General features: G+C 41.6%; 3 protein-coding genes across 3 annotated transcripts; 2 read left to right on the top strand and 1 right to left on the bottom strand.

The window, feature by feature from the left end:
• The first annotated feature begins 451 nt into the window (after nucleotides 1-451).
• Nucleotides 452-8265, top strand: LOC114435573 (myosin phosphatase Rho-interacting protein-like). Its single transcript, XM_028405351.1, has 16 exons — nucleotides 452-542; nucleotides 660-1780; nucleotides 2443-2582; nucleotides 2828-2981; nucleotides 3060-3137; nucleotides 3935-3967; nucleotides 4184-4252; nucleotides 4336-4425; nucleotides 4573-4667; nucleotides 5078-5717; nucleotides 5792-6026; nucleotides 6278-6377; nucleotides 6520-6679; nucleotides 6803-6916; nucleotides 7661-7747; nucleotides 8062-8265. The coding sequence occupies exons 1-16, from the start codon at nucleotides 452-454 to the stop codon at nucleotides 8206-8208; spliced, it is 3354 nt and encodes a 1117-aa protein (XP_028261152.1). The 3' UTR covers nucleotides 8209-8265.
• Nucleotides 8266-8349: 84 nt separating this feature from the next.
• Nucleotides 8350-9909, bottom strand: smdt1b (single-pass membrane protein with aspartate-rich tail 1b). Its single transcript, XM_028406077.1, has 3 exons — nucleotides 9716-9909; nucleotides 8766-8924; nucleotides 8350-8602 (listed from the first exon to the last, which is right to left on the bottom strand). The coding sequence occupies exons 1-2, from the start codon at nucleotides 9875-9877 to the stop codon at nucleotides 8787-8789; spliced, it is 300 nt and encodes a 99-aa protein (XP_028261878.1). The 5' UTR covers nucleotides 9878-9909; the 3' UTR covers nucleotides 8350-8602; nucleotides 8766-8786.
• A 456-nt stretch (nucleotides 9910-10365) lies between these two features.
• LOC114435836 (putative RNA-binding protein Luc7-like 1) lies at nucleotides 10366-16088 on the top strand. The gene is made up of 10 exons (XM_028405756.1): nucleotides 10366-11063; nucleotides 11523-11617; nucleotides 12574-12672; nucleotides 13280-13390; nucleotides 13478-13621; nucleotides 13865-14041; nucleotides 14300-14490; nucleotides 14569-14598; nucleotides 14841-14999; nucleotides 15223-16088. The coding sequence occupies exons 1-10, from the start codon at nucleotides 11003-11005 to the stop codon at nucleotides 15458-15460; spliced, it is 1305 nt and encodes a 434-aa protein (XP_028261557.1). The 5' UTR covers nucleotides 10366-11002; the 3' UTR covers nucleotides 15461-16088.
• The last annotated feature ends 283 nt before the right edge of the window (nucleotides 16089-16371 follow it).

The following is a 16371-nucleotide window of genomic DNA, read 5'->3' as shown; positions in this document are numbered from 1 at the left end:
ATGAATGTGTTAAAAATTGCAGTGGTCTTGGTTTGAATTAGCTTATTGTCTGAACATAAACATTTTCAAGGCAATTAATCAGTGTTCATATAGCTCATGCTTTCAGTGTGCTTGTGTCAAAGTCTGAATTTGAAACCTTGTTACAGAAGGAAGACATGCACGTCATAAAATGTGTTTAACATCATACCAATGTCTGTTTTGACCCAAACCATGGTGAAATAAAAATGAAAATAAAAATGTTTCATGATGCATGTTTTGGAATTTGCTGCAACCCTGTGTTAATGTGGGAGGATATATTTGATTGCATCATGGAATACTGCTAATAAAGGCAATAAGACTGTAACTGTGCATATGTTCTGAGGGATTATTTTGACTGACGTGTTCTGCCTCCACCAGCTCAGAGAGGGGCAGATCCCTCAGCTCAGAGAGGCACTGTGTGGCCCAAAGAGAAATGACCCGACTGGACCCGTCTCCACACCGAGGCTCTGAAAGCTCCTGGATGGATGAAAGAAGGGGCAGAGACAGGTCCCGTCGGGCTTCAGGTCAGTTTAAGACTTCTTTCACTGTCAGACATTTTGATCCTGACCTGAATTACAACCCGATCCATGATGTTCTCTTACAGGCTATATATTAAGTCAGAGGCTTTGTATGATTTTCAGAATCCAGAAGCAACAGGGAACACGAGAGCGGCTACTTCTCTCCAGACAGAAGAGGTGGTGGTGAGCAGCAGATGGAGGAGGTCACCAAACGGCAGTATCGTTATTATGAGAGGGGACATCCTCTCCCAAACAACTATGTTCGTGAGCCTAAAGCCTGCGTCCCCTTTAGGACTGTCAACCTTGGAGTGCCTTCCCAGAGAAGAAACACTGAGACGTACATGCAGGAAACATGGAGAAGTGAATCCCCTCAGAGGTACACATACCACTCCAACTTTAGACCAGGAGCTAACTCAGAGAGTAATTCTCCTACACGTACCAGCTCTGTGAGCCCAGACCGGTACAAGGTGACTGAATCTCCTCGAAGAGGAAGCTCCCTTTCTAGGAGTCAGGTTCAGTCTCATGGTTCTTCTCAGCTTCCATCACATGGTGCCTCTCGTCGTACATCAGGCAGGTCCAGTCCGTCCCGCAGGAGGGGGTCCATTGTTTCTCGCACCACCTCACCTTCTCGTGCCACCCCTTCTCACAGGCGCACAGACTCTTTCCCTTTACAGAATGGTGAATATGAATCTCAGAAAGGACGTAGCCGAGAGTCGAGGAGCGCATCACAGGCTTCAAATAAGCACTCTTTGGACTCTGAGAAACTGTACAGAAATCTGGAGTCTATCTCCCGCCGTGGCTCCTCTGCTGTTCAGCAAAACTCATACCAAGGATCTCAGGCATCACCGAGAACCCGAACAGCTGTCAACAGCTCGGCCAACACACAAACTCGCAACAGCCGAGAAGTGTCCCCATCCAGGAATGGCTACAGTCCTCACAGTCGCACTCCGCAAATGGAACCTCACTCCAGAGACAGCAGACTGAGTCCTTCTCAGGGCTCCTGGCAGGGGTCCGCACACTCTCTACTCAGCCTCCCACCTTCACATGGCTCCTCTTCATTGAGGCGCGGTGTAGATGCTCAGGTCCTTGGTGGATCAATGTCCCACATTGCAATCTCAGAAACTGATAAGGGGAGTGAGAGGAACAATGATGTCAGTGGTGAGAGAAGCAGGAGCAACATGAGGCGAGGCATGGAGGCCCTGCTGACCTCTGAACCCAAGAAGGCTGCAGTAGAAGTTGAGGAGGTACATATGTTGGGTATTGTTGTTTTAGCAATGCTAGGAGGAATAATATAACATCATCCTGTTGGTTCAGACTACAATCAAACTTTGCATGTTCTAGTTGGTCAGAGGACAAATCCTAATGATTTTAAGTGTGATTGTTCATTTTGCTAGAAATTGTTGGGATGTATGTTATAAAAAGATATAATTTTGCCTCTGCACCAATACTTGACAACAGTCCATCCATCCTGTTTTTGTGGGGAACAAAAACTTACAATACCTTGATGGATTTTGTTAACATGTATTTATTCTAATAAATGTAATGTAATGTATATAAATGTGCACTTGGACCTGCAGGTGGGCTGATAAGGAATTGGTAGTCCAAGGTCACAGTGACCTCATAAACACATGTTGACCATAACTCAGGAATAAATACAAAGATCTAAGACAATAATCCACACACACACATGTGTAACAGGACCAATAATATTTTTCTGTTAAAAATGTCAGTGTTCTCCAAAACTGCTGCGTGTTTGGTGCTAAGTAGCAGGTATCAGCATGTTAACACTCATGCTGATGTTAGCATTTATCTCAAAGCGCTACTGTGCCTTCCTGCAGCCTCACAGAGTCACTGTGTAAGAAGCTGCACGTTATATCACAACTTATGTAAAGTGTATGAATTCCAGGTGGGGATGAGTATGGACGACTATGTAGTGCTGGCTGACATTCCAAAGATCTATCTGGAGTCAGAGGAAGAGTTTCCAGGGCTTAGGCGGAGAAACCAGAGTCCCAGTCCATGCAGAAACCAGAGAGTCAGGACATACAGGTAGGTCATACACTCCATGGCAGTGCATGGTGAATTCATCTGCATTCCTAGTGCACATGTTACTTTACATCCTTTGCTACAGAATAGTGAAAGGGTAGTCTAGTAAACATCAAAGTCTGACTGAATAATTGTCGTACTTATGGCAAAAGCAAGGCATGGCACATTTTTGAAGGTTTTACAGATGTTTTACTTCAGCGTGTATTTTGTCAATATGTTTGTAAAAGATGTCTTAATTTTTACTGAAGGTGTCAGGATGAAATAGACATCTACAATCCAAGGACTGAACCAGATGAGCGGGGGAGAGGCAGAGAGAGGGGGAGAGACAGACGAGAGAAATGCTGTGACTCTGAAAATGGACGATCATCTCGAAGACAGTCAACAGCGTCTATTCATTCACAGGTAAGAAGGGGTTCTTGCTGCAGACCGTAAATATCAACAGGCTACAAACAGTAGTGTTATCTCTTCATTTCATCAAAGTGCTCAGATAAGCAACGTGGAAAACACAGATCTTCAAGGGTGAAGGAGGGAGGTCCTCCTGAATGCCTGCAGACACAGGTGAGCGTAGTCTCATGACTTCCTGCATCTGTATACAGTAAATCACAAAAGTGTTTGGATGAAAATGGGTCATGTATATTGTACAGACATTGTAAAACCTTTCCTGGATGCCTCACACAGAGGCACATTGCAGGAAAAAATACATTACTTAGCACTCCTACATTTCAGGGCAGCATGTTCACATGCTTTATCATCTTTATTAATAGATTCTAGGGTGGTTTGCAGTGTCAGTGCTGCTTTGTCATAGCAAAAACTGCTGATTTGTAGAACACTGAACCTTGATATGTTTGTATTTTTTTCTTTCTTTCACTGCTTAGAAGTTTGTTTTGCACACAGTATTTCCATAACAAGAGCGATCACATTTTTTTTACTTCCTGGCTTAAATATTTTTCATCTCTTTCAATTGTTTTTTTACTTGTCTGTCTGACACATACATAAATATTGGACTCATGTATGGTGAGTATTTCTTATTATTTTGCACAAACATACTGTGTGCTTTCAAGTCATACTTATGATGTTGTACCACTTCCTCTTTCTCTTCCTGTTCCTCCAGTTTTAATCATGGAAAATACACACCTTCCTACTTTATGTTCCTTCTTTGTACAATATCTTCTAGTTTTCAGACACAGCTTTCTTGCCTGCAACTCTTGAATGATGTGGTTATCTAACGAACACACATTCATACTGACGGCTTCCGTTTCCTTTGTTTCACAGTAACGTGTGCGACACAAACCACAGTAGAATGCTGTCAACCTGGTCACTCTAATACTTTCATTGCAGATGTTGTTACTTGGAAGGGGTGGATGTCTAGACTGGATGAACATGGCAAGGTAAATGAATATTTCTCTAAATTTGTAATCTTCTTATGCTATGTTTAAAAAGAAAATAATATGGTCGCGTTCTATGCTAATGCCTTCAGTAACACTCATACATCCTGACTGACAACACAAGAATAGACTCATACTAATTCAGTAGTCCAGTTTCTAGACGTTGATATAATTACATTGATGCATGTACCACCAGTTAATTAATGTATTTTTCCACAGTGGAGGAAACACTGGTTTGTTCTTGGTGATAATTCCCTGAGGTATTACAGAGACTCAGAGGCTGAGGAGGTATGGCCTGCTATATTAGGACTTTAGTAGTTTGAGGTGGCGCCTTGTTTGAATAAATTTGAAGTTTTCTTATCAACCTGCAGTCGGATGATCTGGACGGAGAGATTGACCTGACAACCTGTGTGAACGTGTCTGACTGTGATGTAGAGAAGAATTATGGACTCAGAATTCAAGTATGTATTTACTGCACTTGTTTTCGTGTACAGTCTCAGCACTAGATATTACATGTTTGGCTACTTCCTGTTTAATAGTGTGTTAATAGTGTGTGTGTCTTTGTGTGTGTCTCTGTGTGCGTGTTTGTGTCTTTTGATCTTCTCCAGACAAAAAGAGCAGTGTTCACTCTCTCTGTTATAACGTCCAGAATTCGGCGGAACTGGGTGAAGCTATTAAAGCAGGCGATCCAGAACAACATGCAGTGAGTCTGACTTTGTACTGGCAGTAAAAGTAAAAGTGTATTGACTATGTTGTAGTTGAGGTTTAAAATTAAAAATGACACGAAGAAAAGATTTACCGTTGGTACTCAAACTAATAAGTCTGTTTATCTTTGAAAGAAAAGAATTATGTTCTTTTTATTAATTAATCATAATGTTTACCAATTACATCTTACATAATGAAAATGTGTTATTTTTAATAGGCCCACAATGTTGCTCCAGCGAAAATACACACACACATATTTTGAATCTAAAGGAAGCATCACACAGACCTGACCACTGTGAAAAAACACAAACAATGAGATTAGTTGGTCAGTCAGAAGTGAAGCCCCTCTCTCGTCTTTCTTTGGATGTGTAACTCTACCCTCCTGTGTTTCCTTCATTCTGCCTTCAGCCAATCGGACACTGGCAGCGAGAAAGAGAACCCCCTCTCCCGGAGACCGTCGTCATGCCAACCACCTGCTCAGTTCACCTGCAGGGACTCCAGCTATAAGCCCGCCACTTACACCTCCGCCAACACAGCTGCAAACTCCCACCAGGCTGACCACAGAGCATTAGACAGAGATTTGGGGCCAGACTTGTCTCCGGCCAGTCTGAGAGAAGAAGGGGAGGGCTGGGACCGCGAGCAAGCAAAGCGCCTGGAAGAGAGGAACAAGTGGTTTGAAGAGGGGGTCCCCTTCAGTGAGATGGGCAGCAGGTGGGACTACATGGAGCTGAAAAGGGGGAGTGTGCCTGTGCCTGTCATCGAAACCCTGGACTCTGAGGTTAACAGGAAGTGGGCTCAATTTGAGACGTTGTCATTTAGGGACATGACTGCACAGTCTCTTATTGGAGCCCAGGCTCATCAGTCAAGCACCCAACAGGCATCAGAGGAGTCTCTAATTGGTTCCCAGACTTATCAGTCAAGCCCTGAAGAGACCAAACAGTCTGTCACTGGTTCACAAACAAATATATCAGGCGCAAAGGAGGCTCCTCCATCTGTAAATGGTGCCCAAATCAGTCAAACAAATACAGCTGAGGTTCTTCAAAAGGAGGTAAGAAAAACTTAATTTCATTAACAGACAAGTGTGTGACTCAATAAATCCCTAATACATTCTAACTGTCCCAGGCTGCTTCTCTTCGTAAGCAAGTAGAGGGCATTAAGAAGGAGCGTGCAGCCCTTGGGATAGAGGTGGACAGCCCCTGTGGCCCAGGGGCCCCCTGTAGAGCTAGACTGGAAGCCATGGAATTTTCCCACAGGAAAGCACTGCAGGAGATGCAGGAGAATCATGCCAGGGAGGTGAGAGAGCTGGAGGAGGAGAGAGACAGGATGCTGCAGGAGGAAAGCCAGGCAGCAGCTAAAGGTAAGCCAAGAAACAGCATCTACAGCCTGATGCTTCGACATTCTTTTAGCTCCCACTACACTATTCATCTGTACCTGTCTGTAACATTAATTGAATTAACTGTGGTAAATATGTCACTTTGTATAAATGATTACCAGTATCTAGAAGAATGAATAACAGTGTTTTGATGCTCAAAGTGGATTTTAAAGTGTAGTTGTTCTTTGATGCAGTGTGTCATTGTGTTGTTTTAAGCTCCTATCTCTTCTTCAAAGCTATGGAAGCACTGAGAGCAGCCCACAGACAGGAGCTGGAGAAGGCCAGGCATTTGTCTGGAGCAGTGACCCACATGGATTCTTCACACAGTGGCCACATGTAAGTTCATTACTGTCTTCATGCTGACAAGAGCAACTCCTCTTTAGGGGCTCTCACTGGCTGCAGAAGTTCCACTCTGTGACCACTTTGCATAGTGGTGCAATATGATTTACTCCAGAATTTGTGTGTTTATGCGTGTCAGGCCCCAGGCAGACGTATTGCACAGTGAACTAGATGTGTTGTCAGAACGCTACTCTCAGAAATGCCTGGAGCTGAGCCGCACTGAGCAGAACAGCAAGAGCCGGGAGACAGAGCTCAACCGAAAGGAGAGAGAGCTGGAGCAGCTCCGCAGAGAGAACCAGGTTCAAGCCTTGACTCATTGTTTTAGTATCTCATACAAAGTAACTCAAAAAACTGTAACAGGGTGAAAAAACATTCTGTAATAGGATGCAACATTTCTTCGTAGCTAAAAATCTCTTTTTCAGGAGCTTAAGGCCAAACTGGCAGAAGAGATCAGCCGCATGCGTTATTTCATCACGGGTGAAAGGATGGACGTGGTATCCCTTGGCAGCACTGAGCGCACTGCATTAGAACTAGAGGTACTGTTAATAAATATATTGTGATACACACTCTCTTTTTACCATGTGACAGTTGAAAATCTAAAAACCTCTTAACTCCTCGCTGCACTTTGATCCAGCTCTGTTTGCCGCAGCTGAATCATTATCTCCAGCTTGAAGGGCAGACCTTCGTCACTGTGAGCCAAAAACAATTGAGATCAGGAAGTGTGGGACTCTGAGCCCTCATTACTAAAACAAATATACCAAGTCATTTTTATTGTTTAATCTATAATAATGACTCCCTGCAAAAGAGTGTCACTGCTGCTTTTTTCTCATGACCTCGTTCATGTTGTGCAGCATATACTGCCACCTACTGGCTGAATTGTGGTGCATGTCTCTCATCACAATACTTTAATCTACCACCTGGCCCAGAGAAATAGTCTCTTACCTCTTATGTGAACATTTAAATATTTTATTTAGAGCTCAGAAATAAGGCATTCAATTGACATTTCAGCATCTCAAATGTCACTTGTGGCTTTTCTGTTTGATTACATAGATCTCTTCTGTTGATACAATGAAAGAAAGAGTCTGAAAAAGAAAATGTCTATTTTACAGTGAGATAGAAATTTGCACTTTGTTATTATTTTAGAAGTATTGCATATTTGATAATGTTTAAAATGTGATCTACTTTGTTCATTTTTCCTTTAGTTTTCTGTGTTCTGCTACTTTTCAAGTGTATTTCCAATATATATTTATTGGTAATTGTAAGGGGCACATGTCTTTCAGACTCTGCTAAGAGCAAAAGATAACGAGGTGGAGTATCTTAAGAAAGAAATCAGCTGTCTGCAAAATGAGGTTCAATCTCTTACCAAGGTATGTTTTGAGTTCTGACGTCTTTTTTTAAGAAACCTTTATTAGTCCCACAATGGGGAAATTGCTTAAGGCAGCCCAGCAAAGAGTGTCATACACCAGTGAGAACACTGGAGGCTATGCAGGTAAAGTGCCTTGCCCAAGGACACACAACAGTGACTAGGGAGGAGTTGGGATCGAACCACCATTGGACAACCCTGCTATACCACTGAGCCACTGCTGCCCACTTGCTTGGACAATACAAACTATAAAAACAATAACAGAGCTTTCATGTAACCAGATGTTTGAATTTGATTTACCTTCTATGTTTTTCCTAGGAGAAAGACGCAGCTTACGAGCGTTTTAAGGAGGCTTATGTAGAATTAAGTGACATGAGGGGTCGTGGACAGTTGGAGATGGGCTCCCTCAACGAACACTTGAGACTGGCCAATGCTGCACTTCATGATGGAGCAAGACAGACCTGACCAAGGACAACCTACAATCTACACTGAACAGTGACAGCAATTAAAGACACCATTATAACATACAAATAATGATATGAGTTGTCAGGACTGGATATCTGAAGAGGATGGCAACTATTAACTGCTCAGTTTAAAAAACAAGTGTTTTTAAGATGTAATCCACCGTTTATTGAGTTGGTACACACAAACATGCAAACAAGAGTGAAGCCATTACAAGTAGTTTTGATAGCATCACATGATATGAGAGTGTTTGATAAATTATTTTACTGAAAACAAGATTAATATAAGCAGAGAGAAAGGAGATGGTTGGAGGTAGGGGGATATGTTTGGAAGAGTCCCATCTTCTCCATATTTCCCTTGCTGATTGGTCTGCTTTCAGTCCATATTGCAAAGCACCCTGTAAATATAAATGTTTATTTTAAAAAAATCTGTTATCTGGTGTATATTGCAAACATGCCACAACCTGCATTCTTCAACACATAGCTGACACTCCCTCTACACAGGATAAGACTGCGTTTAAAGATTAAATAAGGTGTGGCTAACACACACTTTGACTTTACCGTTTATTTCCCCAAGTTTGATCAGTCGTCATCATCGTCATCTTCAGGGACAAAGATGTCATGCTCCTCTAAGAGAGCAGCGAAGTTCTTGCTGATAAGAGTTCCCACATAAAGGAAAGGCACCACCACTATTGTCATGCGAATGAGACCAAATGGCGTCTGCAAAAAATTAAATGGTATTAAATCAGGGTCCCCTCAATGGGCTGCAACTTATATTAGTCTAAATGTAGCCTATAATTCTCTACAAATATCCTGCCAAAACTAGTTTAGCATGTTCCTCTAATAAGCACAGTGAGTCAAATTCATTGTATGTCTGTCTGAGGAAGCTGAGATTAGACTCCCAAAGTAACTAGGCTGGAATAAATGTTGGCCTTACAGCAGGGTCTCAGCTATCAGTCCATCCTTTTTAAATTATTTTTTGAGTCATCCATTTTTTTTTTAAATTTAGCCCTTTGGCTAGCTTGAGCAAATATTTTCCCTTTCTCAAATAATTCTAAAAGCTAATATTCATGTCAATTATTAAAGCAGCATTAAATAATTTAGGATATGATAACAGTTATGTAATAGACATACATTCTCCCTTATCGACGATCACTTCGACGTTTCCTGCATAAACAACAATCTATACCATGAAGTGTTCTTATAATATCAATGTATTTTTCACCAATTCCTCCGCTGAAATTCTCCTAAATGCACAATATGTGAAATACTGTCATATACCGTCACTTTGACACAAGAAATGGCAAGAATTAAATAAATTAGGAGTAATTACTTCCTGTAAATGCCCGTCGTTTGGATAAACATACGCTCATTTGCTGCCGAAGACAGCCCGTGAGCATTCTGTGTTTTTATTGGATGTTACAGATGTCAATCCGCAGCAAGTCCCGCCCACCCAGTCAGGCAAATATCTTGTCGGGTTTCTCTCCACAACCAAAGCAGAAAACACTCACTTTTTCCGGTTTGGGTAGGATTGCCCCCGACGCCGTGAACACTGCCGTTCTGCTCTGAGTCGTCCTGGATATGTTTGATGTTTTCATACCGGTGTTACGGGTCACTATCCCCGTGTTTTTGGTAGAGAGCCTCGACAGGACCCGCAGTACACTCGTCGCCATCTTTCCAGTACGGAGTGGGATGTTTCTATGGGCGGGACTGGGACGACTTTGTTGGGCGTGACCAAAATACCAACGATGAGTAATAATTTTAAGACATTTTAAACTTTACAATAATACAATAATACCATCAGTCCCGCTGACGTTTATCTATTCAACGATTTAAATACATTAAAATATTTATACACGTTATGTTCTGTTTGGTCTTACATATCTGTTAGTAACGCTAAATTATGAGTCTTAGGTAATGGATGTCAGTGGGTGCGAGCCAATTTGAACTTACTTATTATATAGTATATATTAAGGCCTAAATCTAGGACCTAAATATAATCAATACAGTAGACATTAGTAGTATATTAACGCAAAAAATACGGTTTTACCAATTGACCTTTCCGATAGTATCGCATGACGTTCATTTTTATATTTAATTATCAAAGTTTCTGTGAGGCGGAGAATGGGCCAGAAGTTGTCAACAGAATAATTAATATGTCTCTGTATTAATACAAAAATGTTTTCTCGATCGCATTGTGAAACGTAAATGACAGTTGGCTGCTACGTCACACAAACCTACCAGTGCGCGTGGCTGACTGCAGCACTTCCTCGGAGCGGAAGGACTAGAGCGCGCTCCGCGGTGACGCGCACGGACGGGAAGACGGAAGAGAGGACGTTGAACAAACTTGATAACTTCTAGCTCAGTGGCTGGAAATGCAGTTAGATACCATGTAATAGAAGAACTACTTTCTTATTTCTATACAGGTTTAGTTAGCTAACATACCGCCCTGTATACATACAGCCAAAACTGTCTCAACTCGTCACACGAGCCGACCAGCGGACTCCAGCAGTTTTCAAACAGACGGTGCACTTGCTCAGCCGACCCAAAGCCATCCATCGTAACAAAGTCACAGATAGCTTTTGTTGAAGTGTTCTAATAACCAGAAGATTTAACTAGGTTTACACATAATCAGTCGGCTGGGTCGAGGGAAAAACGGAGGTTTCCTCATTGTGGGAAAAGTTGTCCGCGTTGTGTTGGAGGAGCCACCGAGGCCTGCAGTGGAGGAGGCTGCATGTGTGAAGACTGCTGCTGACGAGGACTGACTCACACAGCGTTAGCTAAACACCCAGACAAACATGTCGGCCCAGGCACAGATGCGGGCGATGCTGGACCAGCTCATGGGGACAGGGAGGGATGGTGAGCAAAGCTCGTTGTGGTTTATATCTGTGACTGATAAAATTAAGAAAGAAGTAAATGATTGTTGCTAGCTTAGCCGGCAAGCTAAGACAGCGACAGTGAGGCATGCCTTGCTAGCTAACATGAGGACAGCTAACCGGCTAGCTACCTGTTGTATGAGTGGACTTTAGGAGTTGTTGTCACATGTAGAACCCACAGCAATAACACTTTATGTAGTCCTGGTCACTTTGCTCTTGTATTGGTCGCAGTGTCTCTTTCTACCAGGTGTTCGCTTTGTAAGACTTGCCAGATAACTTTAAGCTTGCATGTATATAGAAACAGCTGTGTCTACTGATGGATGCAATGTCTCGCCAGAGTAATTCATTTATTTTCGGGCAAAATTTTACTCGCATGACTAGCTCAAGAACGGATTAAGACTAAACCCACGGCTACCTCTGTTCTGGTTTTCTTCTTTTTAAGGTGACACTATGCGACAGAGAATCAAATTCACAGATGACCGAGTCTGCAAAAGTCACCTGTTGGATTCATGTCCTCATGACATTCTGTCAGGCACGGTGAGTATGATACTTAAACACACAGAGAGCATGATCATGTCTTAACAGGGATAGAATTAATTTGATCTACTAATAAACTCCACTACATTGTCCTCAAAAGTCATTTACAAGTTACAAGTAGAAGTACAACTTCTGAACAAAAGTACAGCAGTAAAAACGTAGTGAACATGCAGGATTGCTTGCCCTGACCTACGTTTTCTTATTCTATACGGCTTGTGAGTTGTTAGAGCTATAACTGCATATTATTGATGTAAAAGCTGAAAGTGGAGTTATTACTTTACACACAGTTCTACAAACAGTAATGGCTGCAAATAAATCTAATAGGTCCTCATGCTCAATCACGGAAGAAAGAATAAAATACTTTTTGTTTTTTATTTTTACCTCAAACATTTTAGATTAATTTTGCTGACACATTGGTTCATTTGAACATTTATTAAAATGTACGTATGTGAGAAAGGGGAAATGAGTGTAGTCAAGTGTAGCTAACAAATGAGACAAAGAACTGTTTTAAGGACATGAGATTACTGATCTGTGAAAGTGTTTGTTTCACTATTTGTAAGATTTATCTTGCGGATAGACTTCATCAGCTGCACAAGATTATATAATGAACAAATTGGTTTTGTGCAACTTGCTAAGATTAAAATCGACTAGGCTGATTCCTACAGTGTGTATCTGATGTGATGTTTTAAATACACTCAAATAAGAGTCAGTTGTTGAACCTCATAGTCACAATTTCATTTTAAAACCAGTCTGCTAGAAGACAGCCAAAACAAAAGTAAATGTTACACTCTACCACATATACACATTATACACAAATTCTAATACTTCATCTGATGTCGGTAAAAAAAAATCTGTTATTCAGGATGTCAGTTTAACGCCAAGGAATTATAAGCATATAAGGGCAAATTCCAGGAATTAAAGTACAAGCCTGATAACTATTTGACTGATTCCTGCAGAGAATGGACCTGGGAGAGTGTATCAAGGTTCACGACTTGGCCCTCAGAGCCGACTATGAGATCGCTTCTAAGGAACAAGAATACTTCTTTGAACTTGATGTAAGTTGTATACACACTCATGTGTATAGCTCTCCAGATTCTCTCCAGTATATATCCAGTGTTTTTCTGTGGTTCCCCATAATAACAACTGAATTCAGTTGTCTGTAGGAGTGCTTTAAAAATGATAAAAACATACCAGAATCTTTTTGGATCTTCTGTAGATTGATGCTGAAAGACTTTATCTGATAGGGACACATATTAACTTTACATTGGTAACTGCATGTGATAACATAACATTACATTCCAGAATTTAAAGATAGAAGAAGAAGAAAGATCAATTCTAGTGTCAATACCTGAAAGAGCTCATGAAATGAAATATTTAAGCAACCTCTGCTGACCTTTAATAGTCAGAGATGTATCTTCTCAGCAGTACTTATGGTTAAATCCATTTGTACATTTCCTGTCTTACACTGCATCTTTTATGATCTAATCATTTCTAAGTAAACAGTACTCATGGCTATATATATATATTATATATATATATTCTTTACACTATGTATAGCTACATAGCACAGTACACTGCTTTATTATCACACTAAGATTGACGTGGATGGTAGTGGAGGTACCTAGTTGTCCTGTAAAGTAATATAATATGGTTCCATCGCAGGCTGCTGAACACCTTCAGTCTTTCATCGCTGATTGTGACCGGAGAACTGAGCTGGCAAAGAAGAGACTAGCAGAGACGCAGGATGAGATCAGTGCTGAAGTGGCTGCAAAGGTGAAAATCTGGCTGTGTATGTTTGTTTTAGCTGCTTTTTTTCAGAGCGTAAACTTATTTTGTCACTTATTGTTTTGCCATGAAAAGGCTGAACGTGTCCACGAGCTAAATGAAGAGATCGGGAAGCTGCTGGCCCGAGCAGAGCAGCTGGGAGGAGAGGGGAACGTAGACGAAGCCCAGCAGCTGCTGGAGAAGGTGGAGAAGACCAGGGCCTTAAAGAAAGAAGCAGAGGTCAGATATATTATATATTACAAATGTTGTCGTTTATTGTGTTTAAATTGATCAAATGTGTGGCCACGCCTATGACATACTTTTGTTTATTAGTGACACACTTATTTGATGGTAACATTTTGCTTGCTTGCGTCCTGTGTTGGACATCCATGAACATGTCTTAGAACAGAAAATCCAAAATAATACAGTGCAGAGGTTTGATTATGAATAAGTCACTGTGAGCTGAAATCTTTGTTCTCCCAGGATGTGTACAGGAACTCGATGCCAGCCTCCAGCTTCCAGCAACAGAAACTACGGGTGTGTGAGGTGTGCTCAGCCTACTTGGGTCTCCATGACAACGATCGTCGTCTGGCCGACCACTTTGGGGGCAAACTGCACCTCGGCTTTATTGAAATTCGGGAAAAGCTTGATAAGCTAAGGGTAAGGATGCTCCAGAACTAGTATCAACAGAGCTCATTACAGAGTATTGATCAGGGATAGAGTAGTTATTGAGGCATATGCACAGTTGTATTGGACTATGTATTTATTTATGTAGCACCTTTCAAAGCCATGTGCCAGAAAAAAATATTTTTTGATAACATACAAAACAATTGGCAAGATGGAAGAGATTTGAAAGAGGATACTGAGCTTCCCTACTTCTAGTCCTTTGTGCTGATTTATACATTTATTTAACTCCAGAAAGCTGTTGAAGATAAACAAGAGAGGATGCGAATGAAAAGACGAGAAGAACGTGAAAGAGAAGATGAAAGAGAGCGACAGTGGGAGATGGAGCGGGAACGTGAAAGAGAACGAGATCGAGAGCGTGAACGAGAAAGAGAAAGGGAGAAGGAGCGAGAATGGGAGAGAGAGCGAGACAGGGAGCGAAGAAGGTAGGACATGGTCATCCTCCACGTTTACTGTGCACAAGTTAGCTGAAATGCCTAAACGTGTTTTTTTTTCTGTCATAGGTCAAGATCTAGAAGTGGAGACCGGTACAGGTATGCTGAAAATCTGCAAGTTATGTATAATTTCACCCAGTTTGAAGGCTAATGTAGTAGCCATGTACAGATTTCATCTGGTTAGTCTTCTACCTGAGACAGCTGACTCTTGTCTGGTTGAATACATTAAGACAACATATATATCTCAGGAGGATTTCGGAGGCTGTAGCTCTTACTGTAACCAAGCAACCCACCTTTTTTAACAATGTAAATGTTTTAAATTTGTTTATATTGTTATCCAGGGATGGAGGTAGTTCATCCTCCCATCGTTCAAGGCGCCACCGCTCATCCCGTTCCAGAGAAGGAGGCGATCGGGATCGGGAGAGAGAAAGAGAGAGGAAACATCGACACAAGGATAGACATCGCTCACGCTCCCACTCCCACAGACACAAAAGAAAGAGGTGTGGATTCCATCCATCACTTAAATGTTTGTCTCGTGTAACCAGTGATTACACATTGTTCATTTGGTGTACAGCTCTGTGTATATGATGTATTATCACACCAACAAGTCAGTCCTGTAGATGTTTTACACCAACAGACTCCTCTGCTGAGCTTCCAGATATAGAACCTAAGAGAAAAGAAGCATATTTTTAAAAACAGTCTGTGGCTGTGGTTTTTCAACAGGTCCTCCAAAGAAAGATCATCTCACACTCGTGACAAAGAGCGCTCGCTGTCCCAGGAGAAGTGGAGAGAGGGTGCTGGAGAGGCTGTGCGTGATGACAAAGCAGAGTATGGAGAATGGGAGGACAGGGAAAGGTCCCCCTCTCCGGACATGACCAAGGGCAGGGAACGAGAGCGATCCCTGTCATATGAGCGGGACCGGCGCTCCAGCTCTGAAGAGCGAGAGTCTGGGGAGATATGAAGAAGAGGGGATACCACTGAAGTCTTTGATTTGGATATATTATGGAGTAAAAGGAGCGAGGAAACATGAAAGCATGCTGGTGTGTGTGTTGACTTTGTATGTGTGTTCATGTTGAAAGAGGAACATGTTGCCTGGGTGGGGGTTAGGGACAACTGCAGTGGTGGTGATCAAGGAAACATGCAAGCCAGCTTTTATAAGACTGTGTGATGCTAGACTGACCTGGACACAGTACAGTCATTTTTTATGCCATCTTGTGGAATCTTATGTACTGTTATTTTCACAGTGATGAGGTAAGAGTGAGTGAAAAGACAACAACCCTACTTAAAGTCTGTTTTTATTTCATTTTTTTCACATGAAGTGCTGTTATTTTTTTTATCATTAGTTGCATCTTTATTATCAATGTTATTTTCCTGTTCCCTAATGATTATATCAAGTTAAGAAGCTGTAAATTAATTTCACAGGTTTGATTCATTCATCCTGCATAGCACAAATGAGCTGTGAATGGTTGAAGGCACTTCTAATGTTTGTGTTTTATTTGCTGCCTTCAGCCCATAACAACCTGATTTTGAAACTGGATACACATCCTTAAAGATGAGCTTCTGCTTTGAATAAAAAAAAATCACATCAACCTCTGAAAGACACTATTTGGAAATTATCCACTCAGAAAATGACATGTGAAGGCTTATAGGTGATATGCATAGTATTTACATACTGTGATTTGGCCTGGACATAGGGGGAGGGAAGGTGGGGTGAAGATCTACTTTGCTGTGCCACCATAAAGTAAATAAAAAGTTCTGCTTCCATTCAAATACACTGTTGTACAGTTTGCTTTCTAATTTCTGGTGGTTAACTGTTAACTGTATTTCAGATTATGTCCTCTAGGTTATAAGATTCTGAGCTTTAGTACTGGT

The sequence above is a fragment of the Parambassis ranga genome, chromosome 1 (genome assembly GCF_900634625.1).
Source record: "Parambassis ranga chromosome 1, fParRan2.1, whole genome shotgun sequence".
Taxonomy (NCBI): Eukaryota; Metazoa; Chordata; class Actinopteri; family Ambassidae; genus Parambassis; species Parambassis ranga.
Note: the sequence above shows the minus strand (reverse complement) of the source record. Positions and strands in the feature narration are given on the sequence as shown.

What these genes read in the sequence shown, in the direction of transcription:
- smdt1b (XM_028406077.1), bottom strand. Translation starts at nt 9,877, where the DNA reads ATGGCGACGAGTGTACTGCGGGTCCTGTCGAGGCTCTCTACCAAAAAC. An exon ending in TCCTACCCAAACCGGAAAAA is followed by an intron (nt 8,925 to 9,715) that starts GTGAGTGTTTTC and finishes AATTTTTTGCAG; the next exon opens with ACGCCATTTGGTCTCATTCG.
- LOC114435836 (XM_028405756.1), top strand. Translation starts at nt 11,003, where the DNA reads ATGTCGGCCCAGGCACAGATGCGGGCGATGCTGGACCAGCTCATGGGG. An exon ending in ATGACATTCTGTCAGGCACG is followed by an intron (nt 11,618 to 12,573) that starts GTGAGTATGATA and finishes TGATTCCTGCAG; the next exon opens with AGAATGGACCTGGGAGAGTG. An exon ending in AATACTTCTTTGAACTTGAT is followed by an intron (nt 12,673 to 13,279) that starts GTAAGTTGTATA and finishes GTTCCATCGCAG; the next exon opens with GCTGCTGAACACCTTCAGTC.
- LOC114435573 (XM_028405351.1), top strand. Translation starts at nt 452, where the DNA reads ATGACCCGACTGGACCCGTCTCCACACCGAGGCTCTGAAAGCTCCTGG. An exon ending in CAGAGAGTCAGGACATACAG is followed by an intron (nt 2,583 to 2,827) that starts GTAGGTCATACA and finishes TTTTTACTGAAG; the next exon opens with GTGTCAGGATGAAATAGACA. An exon ending in CTGAGGTTCTTCAAAAGGAG is followed by an intron (nt 5,718 to 5,791) that starts GTAAGAAAAACT and finishes TAACTGTCCCAG; the next exon opens with GCTGCTTCTCTTCGTAAGCA.